The following is a 23,725-nucleotide window of genomic DNA, read 5'->3' on the forward strand; positions in this document are numbered from 1 at the left end:
CTCTATGGTATCTGACTTGGCAAACATGCATGGACAATTTTTCCCCTCCTATCCTTTTTTAGTTTAAACTCTTTCCTAGTGATATTAATAAAACCAAAGAAAATATGTATTTTACTAGGCCTTTTTAGGTGCACTCCATCCCTGACCAAAAATCTACCATTCCTATATTTTAAGAAATAGAAATGGTCAAGAAATGGAAATCCCATTCTTAGATACCATCTTAACCATTCTACTGAGTTGCAAAGCACCCTAAGGATGGGGACAATGCCATATTCATTTTTTTATCCCTTATCTTTTTATCAGCACCTTACACACCAAAGAATCATAGAATATTCGAATTAGAAAGAACCTTAGCAATCATCAAGGCAAACCTTAATGAAGTCATAAATCTCATCTCTGCCATTCTTTGAACAACAGGGAACCTGTCAGATCCCTAGGCACCTTCCATTTTTGGACAGCTGTGATTGTTAGAGAGTTTCCCCTATTTTACACTGCAATTGGTCTTTTTATTTTAAAGCTACTAATACATCTCCAGTAAGTCTTCTTAAGTTCATGTTAAACATTCCTAGTCCCTTCAGTTTCCAGTCCCCTCACTATCTAAGTTGTCCTTCTCTGGACATGCTCCACCTTATGAATAACCATTCTAACCTGTGTGCCTCCAGCTGAACATTATATTCCAACTTGAGTCTGATATGGGCAGAAGATAGCAGGATTCTTAGGTCAATATCAGGGGAAGGAACAAGCATTTATTAAGCACCTACTGTGTGTCAGGCACAGTACTAAGTACTTTATAAATATTATCTCCTTTGTTCTTCACAACACCCTGGTGAGGCAGGTGATGTCAATTTATTATCCCCATTTTCCAGTTGAGCAAACTGAGGCAGGCAAAGGTTCAGTGGCTTGCTCTAGGGTCACATAGCTACTAAGTGTCTGAGGCTGGATTTGAACTCAGGTCTTCCATACTCCAGACTAGCATTCTGTCCAAAGCACACCACCTAGCTGTCTCACATCAGAAACTGATATTTCAGTGGAAATAACATTAAAGAAGATGCATTGCCATATGTTTTGCAACTGTACCCTAAGAACCATGGGACCTTCCTATCTTATTTGTAGATGAAACCTTCTATGTGTTGTTTCCCCCATTAGAACATGAGCTCATTGAGATCAGAGAGTGCCTTTTCTATTTATATCCCCAGCCCTTAGCACAGTGCCTGGCATAATAAATGCTTTCTTCATTTACAGTTTCTTTCTTTAGAACACTAGATTTACTCATGCAAAAGTTAAGATCATGTTAGTGTTTTCAGCATCTGCATCACACTGATTCATATAGAGCTTACAGTCCACTAAAAACCACATATTTTTTCCACATGACCTGCTATTTAGCAATGTCTCCCACAGCTTGTATTTATGTAGTTTTTTTTATTACCCAAACAGAATTTTACATTTTTTTCTGTTGTTACAATGTGTTTGCATTAGCCAATCTTTGTAGCCTTTGAAGACTTTTTGAGTCCTGTATTCAGTAAACTGAATGAATAAAATCCTATGATAAGCTACTTTCCAACAACTTTAATAACTTTTTTTATTTTGTGTCAAAATCACTTATAGGATATAAGGATGGCTTTATGGTCATGGTAAATGAAATCAAATGCTGAGGATGAGAATTGTTCTTTTCATTTTTCAAACTGACTACTTGGTTTTCCTCTTTCTTCCTTTTAAGTCAAATTAGCTAATGTTTTGTCTTTTTTTTTAATTCTTTATTCATTAAATGAGGTTTTTTAAAAAATTGTATTAATATTGTCTTTGATTCTCAGTATTTCCATTTGAGTGTTTAATTGGGACTTTTTAATTTGTTGATTTTCCAGTATTTTCAGTTGCATTCCTGATTATTAAGCTGTTCTTTCTCACTTTTGTTAACAATAGTTTTTTAAAGATATACTTTCTCTTCTAAGGTCTACTTTGGTGGCATCCCAAAAATTTTTTGTAATCATTATATTTAGTCAAGGTTAAATATAATATAAAATATTGAAATCATTATTGTCATTATGGTTTGTCCTTTGACCCACCAAATCATTAATCCTAATTATTTAGTAACCAGTTGGCTTTAATACATTTTCAGTAGTCTTTTATTTAACACAATTTTATTGCATTGTGATCAGTAAAGGATGTGTGTAATACTTCTACTTTTCTACATTTGTTTTTGAAATTTTTCTGTCCTAAGATATAATCAATTTTTATAAAGGTGCCAATACAACTGAGAAAATGTACACTCCTTTCTGTTTCCCTTCAATAAATGCCAGAAGTTTATCATATCTATTTTTTCTAAAATTCTACTCAGATCTTTAACTTCTTTCTTATTTATTATTTATTAGACTTATATGGGGATGATAGAGATAAACAGAGATTCTCCCCAATTCTAGTTTTACTGTCCAATTCTCTTTATAATTAATTTACTTTTTCCTTTCAGTATTAAGAAGTGATAGCATTTGGTACATATATATTAAGTATGGAAATCATTGTCTATATCATCTTTCAGCAAATTGTAGTTTTCCTTTTTATCTCTTTAAATTTTAAATTTTATTTTTGTTGTTGCCTTGTCTGAAATCATAATTGCTATCCTGCCTTTTTTTTTTATGTTCAGCTGAGGCCTAGTAGATCTTGTTCTGACTCCTTATTTTAGCTCTGTGTGAGATTTTATGTTTCAAGTGTATTTCTAAAAAAAAAAATTAGATTTTTCTTTCTAATCTACTCTGCTAATCTCCATCTTATGGGTGAATTCATCCCAATCACATTCACAGTTATGATAATTAACGATTTATTTCTCTTAATCCTATTCTCTTATACTTCTTCTTTTCAAGACTTGTTTCCCCGTTTACTTCAAGTTTTTTATCTTTTTAAATTTCTCTTCCCTATCCCCTCTCCAAGTTTAGGGCTTGTCTTGTTTATGAATGACCTCTCCCTTAATCCTCCCTCTTGTGCTCCCTTTTCCTCTCTTCCTGTTCCTATTTGTATCTCTGTTGATTCCTACACTAATTTGTGTATGCATTCTGACCTCTTTTGACTATAGGGGGAAGTAAAGCCCAATTCCCTCCACTTCTTCCATATTTGTATATAGTTCTACTTGCATACCCAATTATGTGTGTTAACAAGTTCCCCCATATTTCCTCTCATTTTTCCCTAATGCATCCTCTCCACCCCCATCCCTTTTATTCTTGCTTTCATCTTCTTCAAAACAAAAAATATATATATTTATAGGTCTTCTGACAATAGACTACCTCTATGACCCCTTGTGGGTCTCAGTTTGGACTCTGAAATAACCCTTTTAACATCCCACTCCCCCTAGAATATAAACACGTCATCCTTCAAAGTCTCTTCTTATTGTTCACTTGTATTTATCTGTTTATTTTTCTCTTTTCAGCTCCAATTTTTTTCTTTTTGGCTGAGCAGTGGGGTTAAGTGACTTACCCAGGGTCACACAGCTAGTAAGTGTCAAGGGTCTGAGGCTAAATTTGAACTCAGGTCCTTTCCACACTAGGACTGGTGCTCTATCCACTGCACTACCTAGCTGCCACTCCATTTTTTTTTCATCAGGAATGTTTGAAAATCCTATATTTCATTGGAGATCCAAGCACTTTAAATGCACTACCTCATTTGAACCTCACAACAATCCTTTTAGGTAAATATTACAGATGCAATTAGCCCAATTTCACAGATAAGGATGTCCATCTCAGAGAGGTTGTATGATTTGCCCATCATCACTCAGCAAGTCAAAAATGGAATTTGAATGCATGTCTTTCTGATTTCAAAAAGGCCTTCATCCACTACAGCTTAAATATCCACTGGGCTGGTTTCCCCATCAGTCTCTCCCATCTACCACTTACATACACATATACATACACATACACACCACACACACACACACACCACCCCTTTTCTGGATCCTCTTTACTGCTGGACTTCTGATTAATAGCCCTTCCTGTTCTCCAGCTTTACTCTGGTCCAGACAGAATGCTGGGCTCAGCAAGATTCTTGAAGAAGTGGCTGACAGCTGGTTTTCTACTCATGGGAGATTTTGGGATTCCCTACACCAGTGAGAGATAATTACCACCAAGGAGCTGAAGTGGAAAGTTTGCGTTTTTCTTTGAGTGGAGTAATGGTTGAATGCTCTCCAAAACTCTACATGACCTAGGGCTGTACATGAGATTCATTAACTTCTCTGAAAAAAACATTGAAAGAACTTTTTTTTTTCAAGGTTTGGGTGATATAGAAAAGAAGAGAGAGATATTACATCCTTTTACAATGTCGAAGAGCAGTGATTTTTGTTTGGAGAACCACAATTTGACCTAGGGCATTCACAAATACATTGAATGATCAAAATAACTCACTTTTCTATGGCACTTTACAGTTTACAAAGAGCTTTTCTTTCAACAGCCCTATGAAGTAGGCAGGTACGGTCATATTCCTAATTTACAGATGAGAGATGAAGAGAAGGGAAGTGAGACCAGAGATGTCAGATTAAAAGAACTCTGATGTCCTTTCAAATAATATCATTGTTTTTTAGTCATTTCAGTCTGTCTGACTCTTTGTGGCCCCATTTGGGGTTTTCTTGGCAAAGATACTTGAGTGGTTTGCTATTTCCTTCTCCAGCTCATTTTACAGATGAGGAAACTAAGGCAAACAGGATTACTTGCCCAAGGTCACACAGCTAGGAAGTTTCTGAGACTGGATTTGAACTCAGGACGAAGAGTCTTCCTGACTCTAGGCCCGGCACTCTATCCGCTATGCCATGTAGCTGCCCCAAATAATAATACCTTTCATTTGTAAAATCTTTTCACTGAAAATCTTACAGTTTTCAAAATACCTTCACATCCATTTGATCTTTACAATAACCCCAAGAGATAGGTAAGGCAAGTATAAGTCTTCCCATTTTATTGATGAAGCAGCATAGTACAGTAAACTTGGACTTGGAAAGTCCTGGGTTCAAATGTTGCCTTTGATACCATCTATATAACCCTAGGCAAGTCACGACCCCTCTGAGACTCAGTTCCCTCTCTTGTTAAAGGAAGGGGTTGGATTAGATGTCCTCTAAGATCCCTTTCCAGCTCTCAATTTATAATCCTATGCCTAGATGGCTACAGGTGGTCGTGGGGTCTTTTAAAAACAAGAGATTCAGGGCACCTAGGTGGCATAGTAGATAGGGCACCAGCCCTGGAGTCAGGAGGACCTGAATTCAAATCCAGCCTCAGACACATAACACTCATTAGCTGTGTGACTCTGGGCAAATCACTTAACCCTAATTACCTCAACAAAAACAAAACAAATAAACAAACAAACAAAACAAGAAAAACAAGAGTTTCTCTTATCTGTCCTGAAGTCAGAGGAGTTGAGGAAAGGTTCTCTTGTTACCCTCTCTCTGAGAATCTCAGTGGCCTTTTTCTTTTTCTTAGTAGCTCATGTTTCTGCACACAAAGAGTTCTCTTCATAGCGGCTCTGGAAGGTTGGTAACTGTTCCCATTTTACAGATGAGGGAACCACCTCTCAGAATGGGTAAGTCACTGCCCACGGTCACACAGCAGTAAATGGAAGAGCCAGAACTTAAAATCCAAGCTTCCTCCCTCAAATTCCAGCACTCTTCAAGCTGCTTCCTAAGTAGTGAAATAAGATTATTTCATTAAATGCCATCAGGCTGCCAAATAACCCTCATTGAAAGGGAGACTTCTCTTTTCGTCCTCTTCACCACACCAAGAAAGAACCAGTCTGGCCTGGTCAGTGAGCACTGAGTTTACACAGCATGGAAAGAGGCCCTGAAGAGGACACCAATGAGCCAGAAGAGGAGCCCTCTCTCATGGAACTCACAGTCTAATGAGTTCATCAATATATACACTTCCTCCACCCCGTCTCTTTTAAACTGGTTGGTTTGTGCCAAGGCCTGCTTGGGCAGGCTTACTTCACCCCCTGTTCCGACCAGCAAGATCAGAGGAAGAAGAACTGTCCTGAATAGAAATTTATCTCGTTCTTTGTATCACAGACACAGACATTTCTCTCCTCTCTTTTTTGTCAGGGATGAGTCTTTTTCATCTTTGTAATCTGCCTAGGGGCAGTCGGTGGTGCAGCAGATAGAGCACCAGGCCTGGAGTCAGAACATCTGAGTTCAAATCCAGCCTCAGACGTGTACTAGCTGTATGACCCTGGGCAAGTCACTTAACTCCTATTTGCCTCAGTTTCCTCTTCTGTAAAATGGAGACACCCTGGAGAAGGAAAAGGCAAACCACTCCACTATCTTTGCCAAGAAAACTCCATGGACGACATCTGTGGGATCACATAGAGTAGGGCATGCCCGAATGACTAAACAGCATCCCTCGTAGTTCTAGAACAGTGACTTAGACCTTTAAGGTCATTAAGAAATGTAAATGGAATGGAATAAAATTAAATTCAATCCAACTGGACTGCTGTCTTGGCATAGATCCCTGTGTACTCGAGGCACCATCAATTAGTCAGTCAAGCTATAAACATTGATTAAGCACTTACTATGTGCCAGGCACTATGCTAAGCTCTATACAAAGAAACACAAAAGCCTGGCCCCTGCTTTCAAGGAGTTTATGTTCTAATGAGAGAGGTAACATGCAAAGAACTATGTACGTTCGAGATATGTAGGTACAAGGTAAGTGGGCAGTGGTCTCAGAGGAAAGGTGCTGGGAGGAAAGGGGAAACGACTAGAAAGGCCTCTTGCAGAAAACTCCATCCTGAGGGTACCCTTGGCCCCCTGGGGAAATAGAAGCCTTCCCTTTGAGCTGGCTGAGCACCAAGGGGCTCCTGGGAAACTCACGGATACTGAGGGCTACAGGAGTTCTTGATAGCTTGGAAATTACTAATTCTAATTAGGGCAGCAAGGTGGTACAGCAGAGAGAAAGTTGGAAAGCCCTGAGTTCAGATTTGCCCTCAGACGCTTACTAGCTATGTAACCCCGAACAAGTCACTTAACCCTCATCTCTGAATGGGGATAATAATAACACCTACCTCTTAGGGTTGTTGAGAGGCCCAAATGAAATATAATTATAAAGCACTTAGCACAGCGGCTTGCACACAGAAAGCGCTTTATAAATAATAGTATTATTATCCTCATCTGTGAGGACAGGCGGTGGCAGCTGTAATATAGGACAGAACATAGCTACGAGATAGAAAAAGACACCTGATTCAAGTTACTGTTGTTTCCAACACAGGGAAGAATGGGGATGCATTGGGAGAAATTATGAGTGAATCTCATTAGTCAGACCTTGCTGTTTCAGAGCCTGAGAAAGCTGACTTCAGGGCCATCGAAAGAGGCAGCCTTCCCCCATGCGCAGAGTGGGTAGTTGTCCCTGTGTCATGACTGCAAAGCCAGGAGTGCAGATGCCTCAGCTACCTGTTTTCTGATGTTTCCTTTAAACTGGGGCTGAACCTTCTCTGGGAGAAAGGATAAGAGGAAACCTTCCTCAGAGAGTACCAGATTCAGAGCGCTTGGGACCGAGTATCTGGCATCAAGGCAGACTTACATGGGGGGAGGCATTCCACCTCCATGACGTCTCAGTTTCCTGATCTATAAAATGGGAATAAACCACCTACCTACCCCAGGGGTTGTCGTGAGAATTAAATGATGTAAACTATTAAACACTACACAAATGCATAAAAATGATTAGCACCAGCGAAGCACTACCATCTAGTGGATATAGGAGCCAAAAGATTTATTTCTGAGTCCCTGATGCTTACTAGAAGGATAATGCTGGGCCAGCCTTTCTAATGTCTCTAAAACAATTTCCACACCAAAATGACATAAGAGAAAGAGCTCTGGATTGGGAGTTAAAAGGATCCTGGATCCAAATCCTGCCACTGCTATTTGCTTCTTGTGTGGCCTTGGATTGGATCTTTCACCTCCTGAAGTCTCAGTTTCCTTAACTATCAGTGCTCAGATGTTAACAAAACCTGTGAACTGTTCCTATTCAGGGTCTCGAAAACCAGAGCTGGAAGCCAGCCAGCCAACACGCGTACATGAAGTTCTTTTGACCAGTCAGGTACTATGGTAATCTTTGAAAATATAAATACAAGCAGAAAGAAGTATATTCTAATGAGAGAAGATGATACATGAAAAGGAAGAGGGTTGGGACACTGGCTGTGTGACCTTGGGCAAGTCACTTCAGTCTATTTACCTCAGTTCCTCATCTGTCAAATGAGCTGGAGAATGAAATGGCGAACCATCCCAGGATATTTGCCAAGAAAACTCCAAATAGGGGCACAAAGACTCAGATGTGACTAAACAATAACAAATAGGATTGGCTCAGACGCTATACCTGTAACTGCAACTATGGAGCGCTATCAGTGCTTAGCACAAAGCCCAGCACACAGTAGGCACTTAATAAACATTTTTTGACTATTGAGTGGTGGAAGGCTCTGAACCCAGAGTCAGAAAACTTGGGTCTGATTCCTATCTCTGCCACTTACTAGGGCACCCTTGAGCCTGCTTCCTCTTCTATAAAATAAGGACCGCATTTGTCCTTCCTCTCTTTTGGGATTGTTGTGAGGGTCAAAGGTGTAACTTGCTCTGTGATCCTGAAGGGTCAGCTATAAAAACCAAACCTGAGCCATTTTTTTTTATCATCAGGATGTTCTAGCTTCTGAGTGGGCGAGACATTTTCTGGATCCTGGATAAGAATCTGACATTTTTCATAGTCATTTAAGGTTTAATAAGAGAAGCTTTGTGGACTGGAGGATAGAGGATTGGCCTAGGAGTCAACCTGGATTCTTAGGATCATCGATTTAGAAGTGGAAGGGGACCTTAGAGGTCATCGGGTTCAACTCCTTCATTTTACAGTTAAGGAAACCGGAGAGGTTAAATAATTTGTCATGGGTCATACAACTAGAAAATGTCTGAGATGGATTCAACCTGTCTTCCTGACTCTAAATCCAACCCTCCCTCTGCTGACTCTTGCTTGACTGTGTTACCCTGAGCAAATCAATAAACTTCTCAGTGCCCCAAGCCACTCTCTAGAATCGTAATTTGCAAAGCAACTGATTACTGATCAGTATTAATAAAGGGCATTTCCTTACCTGGAGTTCCCTGAAATGATGGAATTGGAAGGTCTGGTAAATTTAAAAAAAATAAGTTTGTTAAGCATTTTCCTCACAACCACTCTGTAAGGTAGTTAATAAAAGTATGATTGTCCCCATTTTGCAAATGAGCAAACTGAGACTTGAGAAGGGACAGTACCAGAGTCACACAGTTAGTAAAATGCAGGAGTCAGGATGTGACATCATGTCTCGATTGAGTTCAGGTCCAGCACTTTCCAAGACAGTGTCCAGTCTCCCCTGAATTCTGGTTGCCCTAAACCATTTCCCTGCTCTAGGGAATTCCTATCATTTCCTTTGTTGGTGGGAAAGGTCTTTCTCATTCTCTCTCAAATGTTAAGCAGAATGAAGGATGACAAATGAAAACCAGAAGAGGGGAAAGATCTAAGGAATGAAGACGATTTCGTTCTTTAACTGGGAGCTATTTGAAAATGACTCCTTGTAATCTTATCTTCTGTCTCCTCCCCCTCCTCATGTTGGCTCTTGTCACCTTGTCGGCAAGAAAGATCCAGCGTCTAGGGACGGGGAACCTCCTTCCCTAGGCATTTCAGCCCCAAGTGGGAAATGATAGCCCTGTAACTTCCCCTTTAAGGCCAAAAACAAGAGAGTGCAGGAGGTGGGGACAGAAAGAGAGGGAGGGAAAAGAGAGAGAGAGGGAGAGAGAGAGAGAGAGAGAAGGCAGGAAAAGTTTCTTCAGAGGAAAATGTGGGGCTTGTCTTTCACCCTGACGTCAGATCTGTCTTTAATAAAAACCCCCAAAGGGCCTGGGGGAGAAGGCATATCTGGCTATGTGTATCTGCCAGTCCAGGACTGGTCCCAACCTCCCCAGAAAGGTGCCTCCCTTCAGAGCCGGGCTTGGAGTCTGGGTTCAATCAATGTATCTAACTCTGGCTTCCAGGGATGAGGTGGCTTCTGCCCTGGTTTATAGCGGCAGCGACGGCAGCGGCAGCAGCAGCGGGAAGCAGCCTTTCCAAGGTGAGTGGGAGGCTGGGAGGGGAGGAGAGGCAGTCCCAGAGAAAGAGAGCCTCAAATTCTGGGATCTGAGAGGTCAAGGTCAATGGTGGGGGTGATGTGAGGAAGGAGTCTAGGCAAGGCCATGAGGGGTGAGGCGAGAAGAGAAATGGGGGAGGGGGGAAAGGAACAGAGCAAGAGGATCTGGATTGGAATCCACCTCTGAGGATTTTCTGCGACTAGACCATGGGTAAATCATTTTACTCTCTTTGCCTCGGCTGTAAACATGAGGATTAAAAAAACAAAGTTATTGTTTTAAGAAAAAAAACGCTTTGGGAATCTGGATTCAGTAGACATGCGAGCCATTATTATAGGGGAGGAGTGAGAAAGGGAAGAAAAAGGAAAGGGGTACATTGGGGGAAGGGGACCAAGTTACTCAAATGTTCTGAGCCTCAGTTTCCTCATATGTAAAGTGGAAACACTTCTACTTGGGTACAAGAAACTTGTTGTAATGAAAGTCAGACTGCCCTGGGAGTCAGAAGCCCTGTGATAGAGTCCTGGCCCTGATGCTAACTGGTTGTATGACCTTGGACAAGTCCAATAAACTCCTGATGCCTCAGTTTCCTCTCTTGCAAAATCATTGCCAGGGATGTGTTTTGTGAATATTAAAATGCTATAGAAATCTGAGCAGAAGCTATTACCCACTTCATAGAGGAAGGTACTCTTGAAAATGTTCAAAAATGTGAATTATCATTATCTTGGTGCAGGAAGATGAGGGACTAAAATGGGGAAGGGGGTGTGGGAGAGAAGCAGGTCACCTCCCCTTTCTGAGCCTCGATCTTCTCATCTGTAAGGCAGGAATAATAAAACATTCATTGCCCACTTCACAGGACAATCCCAGACAATGACTCTGATGATAAACTGCCTTGTTGTATGCACTTGTACCAGACCCTTCCTTCACAGCAGCATAGGTCTAGAGCCAGATAGGATATTGTATGCCATCTAGTCCAACCCTTCTTATTTTACATTGACTCAGAGCGGTTACGTGACTGGGCTAAGATCACCTAGGTGATAAGCCTCAGAGGCCTGATTTGAACCAAGGTCCTTGGACTCCAGAGCTCTTTCTGCTTTACCATTCTACCTTTCTTTGTCTTAACCTTAGTTTCCTCAACTGTAACGTGGTTCCTCCCAGACCCAATCTCTTCCATCCCAGGTGTGACAGAGAGCAATGCAGCTGGGAGTCAGGGGACACAGTACAGCAATACAAAAATAAAATGCAAGATTTTCCATTCACCCTTTTTGCATTTGGGGAGGGGGTCTTCTCTTATTTAGCTAGGAAACTTTCTAGGGAAAACATGCTGAGGACCCAGGACAGACCAGACAAGTTTAAGGGAAAACCTGCTGGGCAAGGACCCAAAGTCAGGCATCGAAGGAGACAGAGCCATGGATGGAGAAGATAATTTGGATCCACGTGGCAGGGGATCATCAGTCACTGGTGGCTCCACAGCAAAGTTCTGGACAGGAAGGCAGTGAGGTGGAGAGAGGCGGCAACAGACAGCCTGGGGTTCTGCCCACCCCTCCTTGGCAGGGGAAAGAGCCCAAAAGAGCAGAGAGGCTTAAAGATGCGAGAGTAGATGGTAATGAAAAGAGGAACGGAAGGCGAAGAAGAGGGAGAGAGGTAGGAGACCAAGGGAGAGAGGAAGAGAAAGAGCCTTCAGTGCGGAGGGGAAGGCAGAGACCCAAACTGACAAGATGTAGAGTTAAAGGAGATGAGAGAAAGAGAGAGAGAGAGACAGAGAGAGACAGAGACACAGAGACAAGGAGAGACAGACAGATACAGAGACACAGAGAGACACAGAGAGACACACAGAAAGAGAGACAGAGAGACAGAGAGAGACAGAGAGGGAGAGAGGAAGGAAGGAAGGAAGGAAGGAAGGAAGGAAGGAAGGAAGGAAGGAAGGAAGGAAGGAAGGGAAGGAGAGGAAGGAAGAAGAAAGAAAGAAAAAGAAAGAAAGAAAGAAAGAAAGAAAGAAAGAAAAAGAAAGAAAGAAAGAAAGAAAGAAAGAAAGAAAGAAAGAGAAAAGAAAAGAAAGAGGAAGGTTGGATCTGGTTGAACACTCATTTTACAGATAAAGAAACTGAGGCTTAGCATAGGAAAATAACCTGACCAGTTCACACAGCTTGTAAGCTGCAGGGGATTCCAGCCCAGCTTGTCAGACTCCAAATCCAGAGCACTTTCTCCCTTATCACACTGAAATGAGGGTCCTCCCCTGGGGTCCCAGTTGAACACTAGCTGAAGAAGGTAGTATGAGACAGCTGAAAGGAAGTCTGTCTTTATATTTCACAGCTTTGGGTTGTTTTCATTGACTCACTCTAGGCTGTGTGACCGCAGGAGGTGTAGGCTGAGGGAGAGGATGGGTGGATTAAGTGTGAGAGGGAGAGGAAAGGCTCAGGAATACAACCCCCTCCCTTCAAGAAAAGAATGGAGTAGGTTCCAAGCTGCGAGGGTCTCCCCATCTCCTTTAAAAAAGAAAAGAAAAAGAAAGGAAGGAAGGAAGGAAGGGGGGGAGAGAGAAAGAAAGAAAGAAAGAAAGAAAGAAAGAAAGAAAGAAAGAAAGAAAGAAAGAAAGAAAGAAAGAAAGAAAGAAAGGAAGGAAGGAAGGAAGGAAGGAGGAAGGAAGGAAGGAGGAAGGAAGGAAGGAAGGAAGGAAGAAAGAAAGAAAGAAGAGAAAGAAAGAAAGAAAGAAGAAAGAAAGAAGAAAGAAAAAGAAAGAAAGAAGAAAGAAAGAAAGAAAGAAAGAAAGAAAAGAAGGAAAGGAAGGAAGGAAGGAAGGAAGGAAGGAAGGAAGGAAGGAAGGAAGGAAGGAAGGAAGGAAGGAAGGAAGGAAGGATGAAAAAGAAAACTATGACAGCTCCAGGAAAATCTAGAGAAGAGCTACAGGGACTGTGAGCTATGGTAAATCTATACAGCTAGGGTAAAGGGTGAGAAGCATGCTGGAGGGTGAAAGACCACCCCCTTCTCCTCCACTCAGCCACTTCCTGGAAAGCAGGAAGCATAGACCCATGATTTTATTTGTCCTCCCAACAAGCCAACAAAATGGGCTTGATGGTTTTTTCTCCATTACACAAATGAAGAAACTGATTCTCAGAGAGATAAAGTACTCCCAGGTTTTCTTCCATATTATCCAGCCATTCTCATTGTTTGTGTCCTAGAGTGCCTTTAAGGCTGTCCACTGGGGGTGCAGCACACTCCCATGCCGCAAATGGGGTAAGAAGACCTGAGACCAATTTTTCCTCTAGAGATTATCTGTACATACCTCTTTGCATGTTGTCTTCCCCAGTAGATCATGAGTCCCTTGAGAGTAGAGATTTTTTTTTCCTTTCTGTATATCCCCAGTGCCTGGCACACAGTAGGGGCTTAATAAATGTTTATTAACTAACTGACTGCGTTCATGTTGGGACTGTCACTTATCAGCTCTCAGACCTTAGGCAATAATAATAATGTTAACATTTATATAGTGCTTACTGTGTGCCAGTGATATTCCTCTTTGGGACTCAGTTCTTTCAGCTTTTGGAGTAGATTATAGCATCACATAGATTTAATAAGCACCTTAGAGGTCATCTAAGTCCAACCTCTTCATTTTACAGAGAGGATGCTGAGGCCCGGTAGGGAGATGTGCCTTGTCCAAAGTCACACGGCGGGGGGGGGGGGAGAATGATAGAAGGGAGGGCTGATCGGGGGAGGTGGTAATCAGGAGCAAACCCTTCTGAGGAGGGACAGGGTCAAAGGAGAGAATAGAATAAATGGGGGGTGGGATAGGATGAAGGGAAATATACTTAGTTTTTCACAACATGACTAATATGGAAGTGTTTTGCATGACTACACATGTATAACCTGTATCGAATTGCTTGCCATCTCAATGAGGGGGGTGGGGAGGGAGGAAGGGAGAGAATTTGGAACCCAAAGTTTTGAAAACAAATGTTAAAAATTGTTTTTACATGCAACTGGGAAATAAGATGTACAGGCAATGGGGTATAGAAATCTATCCTGCTCTACAGGGAAATAGAAGGGGAAGGGGATAAGGGAAGGGGATAAGGGAAGGGTGGGTTATAGAAGGGAGGGCAGATTAGGGGAAGGGGCATTCAGAATGCACACTGCCTTGCGGTGGGGGGAAGGAAGAGACGGGGAGAAAATTTGGAACTCAAAATCTTATGGAAGTGAATGTTGAAAACCAAAAATAAATAAATTAACAAAGTCACACAAGTAATAAGAGTCACAAACTGAGATTTGAACCCTGGTCCTTGAACTCCAAAAACAGCATTTTTCTGGCATTTTTATTGCTGCTTAGTCATTTTCAGTTGTGTCTGACTCCTTGTAACCCCATTTTGTAAACCCCACTGGAGTGGTTTAGCTATCTCCTTCTCCAGCTCATTTTACAGATGAGGAAACTGAGGCAAACGGGGTAAGTGACCTGCCCAGGGTCACACAGCTAGGAAGTGTCTGAGGCAAGATTCAAACTCAGGAAGATGAATGAACTGTCCTGACTCCAAGCCTGGTACTCTATCCACTGCACCACCTGGTCATTACATTACCTCTAAGATGATATGTAACATCCTTTCCGTGGCTGCTGTTCTGTGACTTAGACTATGATGTCATGACAGTGATTCTACAAGCCACCCAGAGTATTAGTCTTATTGCTTTAGGGTCACATCATGAACATTATGCCTTGCCCTAGGGTGCTTCTTCCCCTTGTCTCTGCCCCTTCTCATCTTGTGGTCCTTCCTCGATAGACCACCTACCTGCCCCTCCTTTCTGAAGTGTCTCTTTCCCCACAATCAAAATATCCAGAAGAATGAAGACCACCTCTCTGCTGGTACAGCTGTATCCCTGGGCACGTTGTCTTCTGCAAACCTCCTCCGCCTCCCCAGACCTAAATGAATTTGCCTCAAGAGCAGCTAAGGCTCTGTATTATTCTGTGATTTTTCCTTGGAAAGATGGCCAAGATACGGGGGTGCTGGATAATGTCCATTCATCTATCTGTACATGTGGGTGCATGCATGTCTTCACACATGTGTTTTTGGAGTTACTGTCTCTGGCTCATTCATGGACTGACATGGATGCTGATATGTGGTAAAAACATTTGACCTTTTGATTCTTTGATAGATGTATAAAAACGATGATGATAACAATAATAGCTTTTTATTCTTTGATGGATGTGTAAATAATAGCAATAATAATAGCTGGTTTTGTTCCTTGATGGATGGATGACTTGAATGGTGTGGCCTCTCCCTCCATGGGCACCAAACCTGATACATCCAGGCCATTCCATCCTTGCCCACATTGTACATGTCACTGAGTCCAACCCCCTCATTTCGCAGAGGAGGAAAATGAAGCCCAGAGGAGGGTCACACAGCTAATAATTATCTAAGGTGAGGTTTAAATCCATGCAGGAGTTTGCTGGAGCCAGCTCAAACAGGTTCCAGAGAGCTGATTGTTAAATTTTCAGTGTGAATCAACAAATGCTGCACATCAGGGCTTGATTTATTGGGCTTTTTGCAATTATATAGACATAAGACAGTAATGGGAAAAAATATTAATAATGCAGATTAAAAGTAAAGGTGTGTTATGTGTATGTTTTTGAGTGCAGAGAGCCGGTTGTTAAACATTTACTAGGACACTGTTGAACCCAGGTCTTCCTCATGCCCCATCCAGCACTACATCCACTATTTCACTCTGCCTTTCATTTTCCAGTGGAGCTGTTGTCCCTCACTCTTCTTATATGACCAGTCCATGTCCTGTGTGGTCATCTAAGGTCTCAGTATCTTGGATTCAATACACTTTGACTTCACTCATCAAGTAGACAGCTAAGTGGTACATAGAGAGTGGATAGCATACCGGGCCCAGGAAGACCTGAGTTCAAATCCAGTCTCAGACATTTCTTAGCTGTGTGACCCTGGGCAAGTCACTTAACATTTGTCTGTTTCCGTTTCCCCATCTGTAAAATGGAGGTAATAGTAGCATTTACCTCCCAGGGCTACTGTAAGATTAAACGAGATGATATTTGTAAAGTGCTTTATGAATTTTAAAAAGCTATGCAAACGTTAGCTAGTATTACTGATGTTCACCACACCCAGGATGGTCTGCTGCCCTTTAGACTTAAGAGTTTATCATTTGAGTTATTCCCATATCATGATGTTTGATGTGTAGCCATGTAGCATCACATAGACACACAATACTGGCATTTGTGCCCCTCTAGAAAAGAGCAAGTAGCTAATAGTCTGCCTGTATCCGGCACCTTAAGGTTTACAAAGTGCTTTATCTCATTTGGTCCTTACAACAGCCCTGTGAAATGGGTACAACTATCATCCCTCATTTTACACATGAGGAAACAGAAGCAGTCAGAGGTGAAAGTGACTTTCCCTGGATCACACAGCTGGTAAATGGGTGATGCCAGATTTGAATTCAGGTCTATCCACTGTACCACCGAGCTGCCTCAAATGAAGGATGTACTTTTAAAATATATTTCAGGCCTGTGTAAGCATTTCAAATCAAATCCTGGCTTCCCTCTCTTCCTCCCTCATGCTTCTGTCTCCTTCAAACTTTTCTGCCCCGTCAAACTGGCACCACAGCCTGCCTGAATCGTCCTCTCTTCAGGGATACTGGAGATCAGTTCAGGGGGCTGTTTCTACCTTTGAAAAACTGTTTAGAAAAAAAAAAAGATATAGAGGCAGCTAGGTGGTGCAGTGGATAGAGCACTGGCCCTGGAGTCAGGAGGACCTGAGTTCAAATCTGGACTCAGACACATGATACTCACTAGCCATGTGACCCTGGGCAAGTCACTTAACCCTGATTGCCTCGCCAAAAAACAAACAAACAAAACAAAAAAACATTTGCCTCAGGGTCCCCTTCTGGAAAGCAAAGTTAAAAGAAGCAATGAAGTCTTCTCAATCTCCACTATTTGACAAAAAGTTCAGACTGACCAGTCGCTGCCCAAGCAGCATTCAGCTGTGACAGCTTTAAGCAGTAGTGAGAATCTTGACACAGATCAGTTCAATTAAACCATTCTGGTAATCTTCATGACATGTCTGTTTTGTGCTTACAGATAAGAATTGACTAGATTGGAGTCAAAAGACCCGGATTCAAGTTCCAAGTTCTACCCTTGGACGGGTTGGTGACCCTTTCTGAGCCCCACCTCCTTCATTTAAAAAAATGTAGATAATAATACTCACACTCCCCCACTTTGCAGGATCGCTGGGACACCCAAATGAGAACACGGGCTTCATGACAGTGAAGGAAAGAGCTTTATAAATGCAAAGCTCCATAGCAATGCCAAAGCAAGTGTCACCATTACCCCTTTAAAGATAGCCCTTTGATGCATCCCCGTGGCATGCAGGTGAACTTGTGTTTCTGAAGGCTATTCAAGTGGGGTGCAAGCTCTGATCAGCTCTACCACACTGGAAAGGCTTTAAACTCAGCTCCAACAGCACACTGTGTCAGCCATCCACAAACTAGCCACCAGAGGATCGGCTACCAGTGGGTGAATGCAATTTCATGTGTGGATGCAATAATTCATTAAGTCTGTCTGCTAAGACGGGTTAGGGACGGCAGTCTGCACTGGTTTATTCATTAGTATTTACTCATTAAATTGTGAGCTCCTTGGGGGATGTGACTGCCTTTTGCCTCTTGGTATCCCAGAGTGCCTGGCCCTTAGTAGGCTCTAATAAATATTTATTGATTGATCGGTTTAATGAGGTTCACAATGATGAAATCATAGGTCCTTGAAGTATTATTACACTAAGGGATGATCCTTCACAACACAAGGTAATTGACTTCAGAAGTCCTTGCTACATTAAAAAGAGGACCTAGCGTCAAATCCTGGATGACTTTGGGCAAATTACTTAACCCCTCCGAGCCTCAGTTTCCTCATCTGTCAAATGAGGAAATTACACTAGATGACCTCTAAAGTCCTTCCAACTCTGCATTTGCAATCCTATCATTCCCCAGTGTTTTTAATTAGTATTCATTTTACATATTTTGATTGGCAGGTGTTTCAGAACATATCTGAGAAGGCACTTCTATTATAAAATTTGAACAAATAAATTCAAGTTAACAAGCATGGACCAGTTGCCTACTATGTGCTAGGCTTGTGTCAGGATTGATTGTTGGCTATTGAGGACAGACCTATCTGGCTTCAAAGCATGGGCTTTTCCGGCAGAGGGCCCACCCCAGGGACAAAGGAGAACCATAACCTTGTAAATGATCTCAGAGTCTTCCAGTCATCGATTCACTCAAACTAGTAGAATTTCAAAGCTTAACAGGGCCAAAGAGGAGACAGAACTCGCTGAAAGTCCTACAATGAGTGGCTGTTGAGTCATTTCAGGCTGTGACCCCATTTGGAGTTTTCTTGTCAGAAATGCCGGAGTGGTTCACCACTTCCTTCTTCCAGCTCATATTACAGATGAGGAAACTGAAGCAAACAGGGTTAGTGACTTGCCCAGGGTCACAACGCTACTAAGTGTCTGAGTCTGGATTTGAACTCATAAAGATGAATCTTCCTGATTCCAGGCCCAGAACTCTATCTACTGTACCACCTAGCCGCCCAATAAATTAACTAGCGGCGAAAGAACTGAAACTCTGTCTTAGGGGAATGTAAGACAAAAGGGACCTCTTTCCACCTGGTCCTCTCCACAGTTCTTTCTTAGTGCCTCCTAACTGCCAAGAACATCAGTTTATTATCCTTCAGATCACATGGGGTGTTGTGAGGAAAGCACTTTATGAATATTAAGTTGAAATGTGAGCTTCTACTGTCTGTTTGAATACCTCTGATGATGGAGAGGTCACTGCCTCAAAACCGGTCCTTTCTATTGCTGAGCTCTTCTGACTATTTGACAGGTTTGTTGTCGTTTTAAACTTATTACATATTCATGGATGATAGATGATGCCTTTAGTCTCTTCCAGATCTAAAGTTCTATGAATTTATTATTCCATTAATGAGTTTTAGGGTCAGTTTGGAATGTTTTGGACCAAACTCTTAATCTTTATGACTAAGAATCTTTAAGATTAAGAAAGAATCCTGAGTTGGAGAGATCGTAGCGCTGAACATTTGTCATTTCAGATGTTTTGCTTTTATAGATGGTTACCTTTTAACTATTATAGTAAAAGTAAATAGAGTCATAGATCAATGAAAAAATGAATACATAAATGAGTGTAATGATGAGTAAATAAATAAGCAATTAATAAATAAATAAATAAGTATAGTGATGAGTAAATAAATAAATAAAAAAGACAGACAAATAACCTTCCCCTTATAGAACCCAGAGCTATCCCTAGAGTACAGTGGGTCTGAGCAATCACCCTAAGTACCATAGTTAGAAGAACCTCTGAAATGTTGTAAGGACTAGATCAAGGAATTGCCCAGGGACTCAGGTAGCTAGCCAGTGAGAGGAAGAGAAGAAAGTGGGACTACCAGTTGGGAATGGAAAGGAAAAAATAAGGGAAGGGGTGGGGAATAGAGGCAGCTAACTAGATAGCACAGTCGATGGAGTGCTGGACTTGGAGTCAGGAAGATCTGAGTTCAAATCCAACCTCAGACACTTACCAGTGACCCCAGGAATTTCAATTAACCTTTGTCTGTTTCTGTTTCCTTATCGGGATCAAATGAGATAATATTTGCAAAGTACTTTGCAGACCTTAAAGTGCCCTATAAATGCCAATTATTAGCGTCTAAAAATCACTGAATTTTACAACTAGGAGTGACCTTAGAATATGGAATGTTAGAATACACAGACTATAGAATTTTAGACTTGGAAAAAATCTTAGGAAAAAACATGCAAAAATGTAAAATCTTAGTGCTAGAAAGGACATTTAATAGAGAATGTCAGACAATAGAACACTGAATGAGAGTGCTCATAGGGATCTTGGAGAACATCTAGTCTAATTTTACAAGAGAAGAAACTGAGGTTCACAGAGGAAAAGAATATTTCATAGCTGGGAAGTATTAGAATGCAGGACTAGGACCCAAGTCTTCTGACTGATGGTCCAGTGTTCTCCCTGAGTTTCTTCTCTATACTGTAATAGATAAGTTTTTCACAATACTCCACCCCCTGCCTACCTTTTCACTCCATCAGAAATGAATCAGACTGCCCACCAAAACCAATGCCCTACCCCTCCTTCCATGCATAACCCTCAGGTTGTCTTTCTGCCTTCAGAATCATTCCTTTCTCTTTTTCTCCTCTTAAGTTAACTCAATTTAATTCAGCAAACATTTACTAAGCACTTCCTAAATGAAGGTATGGTACTTGGACTGAGAATACAAAAAATAAATCTGACACAAACTTTGCTCTCAAGGACCTTACAATGTAATTGGAAAGAAGATGTGTGTGTGCACAAATCACTATGATGGAAAGGATAGTGTCTCTGTAGGCAGGTTGCTCTGAGAAAAAGTTCAGTTCATACCAGTAGGAGAGATTTAAGAAAGGAAAGATCAGTTTTAGTTCAAGTTCAGTCTTCCCCAAAAAAACTTATTTTACGGATCAGATGAGGAAACTGAGGCATGCCCTAGGTTACATAATATTTGGCAAAGCTAGCTCTAACTCCATTCTTCTGATCTCAAATCAGATGTCCTTCCCTAAAGCTTTCTACAAAATCAAAGGCACTCCAAAGCCTAGGATTGAAAACAGGACCCCAGCATAGTCTTAAGACCCATTCCCCTTTTCATCAAAGCTTCAGTATTGTGGTTTATCCTCCACCTTAAAAACAGCTTGGCTAGCACCTCTACAGCAGGAGGGCCACGTTGATCATTTTTTCATTCACAGATGCCAAGTTCTTTGAGTCAGTTTGACCTACTCCTTTCCGGTATAAAAGGAGGAGGAGAAGAACAAGAAGAGGACCAGACCATTCATTCACATAGCAAACATCTACAGTATTCAGCACCTAGTGTGTGTAGAGTACTGTGCTAGACAAGGTACTCTCAAGGCACTTAAATGCAGCTTTAAGAATTTCATAAAGACCACGGAAGACTCTTCAAATGATAGCGTTTTAGAATCTTAAAGGTCTTTGTTTTACAGGTGAGGTCAGGAGGCCCAGAGAGGTTAAGGAGCTCTGCCGAGAGATAAAGCCAAGGGTAGCAGGCTCAACTCCACTACCGGTGCTCTGTCCACTATACAAGGCTGTTGGACAAGAAGCTGCCCAGACTCCCCAGGGCAAGGAGACAGATTAGAAGCAGCATTACATTTAATGTCCAGTGTCCTCCAGTTTAGATCCTTGCTCAGCTACTGGTCATTGATAAAATTGGGATAACAGTCCCTGCCCTACCTACCAGGATTCTCATCTGAGTTCTGTCACCACTAACAATAGTAATAGCAGTAACAATAGCTAACATAGATAGAAGGTATTAAGGTTTATAAAGTGCTTTAAATATGTCAGCACATTTAATCTTCAAATTCACTTTATGAAAGAGAAGCTATTTATTACTAGCCCCATTTTATACATAAGGAAACTGAGGAACAGAAAAGTTAAGTGACTTGCCCAGGGTCACACAGCTAGTCTATCCTTGAAGGGGAATTTGAATACTATAATTCTCGGCATGGTTTTTCACGACACAGGCAGCTTTTTTCACTCCCCCTCTCTAGGCCTTAATTTCCTCATGTGAAAAATGAGAGAGTTGCAATAGATTAAAGGTTTTTAATCATTTTTGTATGTGCCATGGACCCTTCGGAAGTCTGGTGAAGCCTATGGACCCTCCAGGTCAAATTGACAGGCATTTATTAAGTACCTGCTAGAGCCAGGCACTATGCTAAGTCCTGGGGATACCAAGAAAGGGTCAAGAGACCCCCAAGGGACCCATGGTCTAACTGGGGAGACAACATGCACTAATGTTCTTCCCTGTTCTCAGAAAAAGAAAAAAAAAGTTTTTAAAATAACTGAATGACATGTTAAATTTTCAGTTAGAACTTAGTAAAAAGAAAGAAATGATTTTTTTTCCCATCCAAGTTCATGGACCCCCTGAAATTCCACATGTTAAAACCTCTGGACTAAATGATATCTAAGGTTCTTATAGAACATTCTATGTTCTATGGCTCCTTCCAATTCATAGTCTTTTTTCTGTATTCTAATGTTCTCTGTTCCAGGATTCCTTCTGATTCTAAAACTCTATGTCCTAGGTCTCTTACAGCTCTAGCAGTCCATGATTTGCCTTCCTTTCCAACATTAACATTTATTGATTCTGATTCTCCTTCACAGGGTCACTGTGAGGACCAAATGAGCTAACGTATGTGGAAAGTACTTTTAAAATCAAAAAGAGCCATCTTATTCTTTGGAAAGAAATCAGCTATTTCCTTTCAGCCAACAGCATTTCTTTACAAAGATTCCCCCACGTCTCATCTTATAATATTACAAGGTTACATTTTTGTGAATTTAAGTAGTGGAAATTTGGTTTGGGAAGGGGGAAATTCACATTCCATTACTTTAAATCTGACCAATCCCTGATCAGTCACTGGGGCTGCTGTTTCCTAGAAATAATTCATTTACTTGTTGTGGCTTGGAGTAAAAAGAGGCAGGCTCTCCACGGTAAGGACAAACCACACAGAAACTCTTACTTCTGGCAGCTTTTGTCTTCAAAGGGATGGAACTAATTGCTTTGCAATAACGTACTTTATGGAGGAAACAATTCTCAGGGCTCTAAGTTAGGCAGTGGTTATACCCCTCCTCCTTTCTCCTTCACTGCCCCTAAAGCAGGGCCGACGGTGACCCCAGGCCTCCATTCTCCTGGGTGCTTCTAGTTAAAATCCAGACTCAGGAAAGATGAATGAAACAACCAGCTGTAGAAGCATTTGGGCTAAGCGTTAGAATTGACAAGCTGGGGCCTGAGGCTGGCCACTTCACACCCCAATCCTGCCCCCTTGTGGCGAGCTGGTCACAGAAGCAGAGACTCTCAGAGCAGAAGGGATCTTTTCTGCAATGAAGAATCCTAGTATTTGAAGATGGCAGGAGCCTTAGGAATCATCTCGAGGCCCACCTCCTTTATTTTACAAATGGAGACACTGAACCCCAAGTAACAGAATTGAGATTTGGATTCAGACAGGCTCTTCATATCCGGGGTTCTTCCCATTACACCATACTGGCCCATCAGAAAATGGTTATACTGGGGCAGCTAGGTGGGGCAGTAGATAGAGCACCAGCCCTGAGGTCAGGAGGACCTGAGTTCAAATTCAGCCTCAGATGAAACACTTGACGCTTACTAGCTGTGTGACCCTGGGCAAGTCACTTAACCCCAATTGCCTGGAAAAAAAAGAAAAGAAAAAAAAAGAAAATGGTTATATAGCCTGCTGTGATGGGGAGCTCGCTAGCTTAGGACTTAGTCCGTTCCCTTGGAACAAGCTTTTGTTAGGAAATTAAACCCACAAATACCTGGTCAAGAAGATGGCTATAGAGTTAATCTGCTAATAAGGAAGGGAAGAAGGAAGGAAGGAAGGAGGGAGGGAGGAAGGAAACAAGCATTTGGAAAGCACCTGCTATGTGGCCTACACTATGCTAATCCCATCGTCAATATGATCTCGTTTGATCCTCACAACAACCCTGGAAGGTAGGTGCTATTATTATCCAATCTTACAGTTGAGGAAACTGAGACAGAGGTCTAATGATTTGGCCTGGGTCACACATGTAGTAATTGTATGAAGC

General features: G+C 41.7%; 1 protein-coding gene across 1 annotated transcript in view; it reads left to right on the forward strand.

Annotated features, from left to right (window-relative positions):
• Window positions 1–9,762: 9,762 nt before the first annotated feature.
• Window positions 9,763–23,725, forward strand: part of CCN4 (cellular communication network factor 4) — a 43,361-nt gene continuing 29,398 nt past the window's right edge. The window contains exon 1 of the mRNA XM_020997919.1: window positions 9,763–10,071. Coding sequence (XP_020853578.1) covers window positions 9,997–10,071 — 75 coding nt within the window. The 5' untranslated portion in view covers window positions 9,763–9,996. The remainder of the gene's footprint in view (window positions 10,072–23,725) is intronic.

The sequence above is a fragment of the Phascolarctos cinereus genome, unplaced genomic scaffold, assembly GCF_003287225.1.
Source record: "Phascolarctos cinereus isolate Bilbo 61053 unplaced genomic scaffold, phaCin_HiC Scaffold_4;HRSCAF=312, whole genome shotgun sequence".
NCBI lineage: Eukaryota > Metazoa > Chordata > Mammalia > Diprotodontia > Phascolarctidae > Phascolarctos > Phascolarctos cinereus.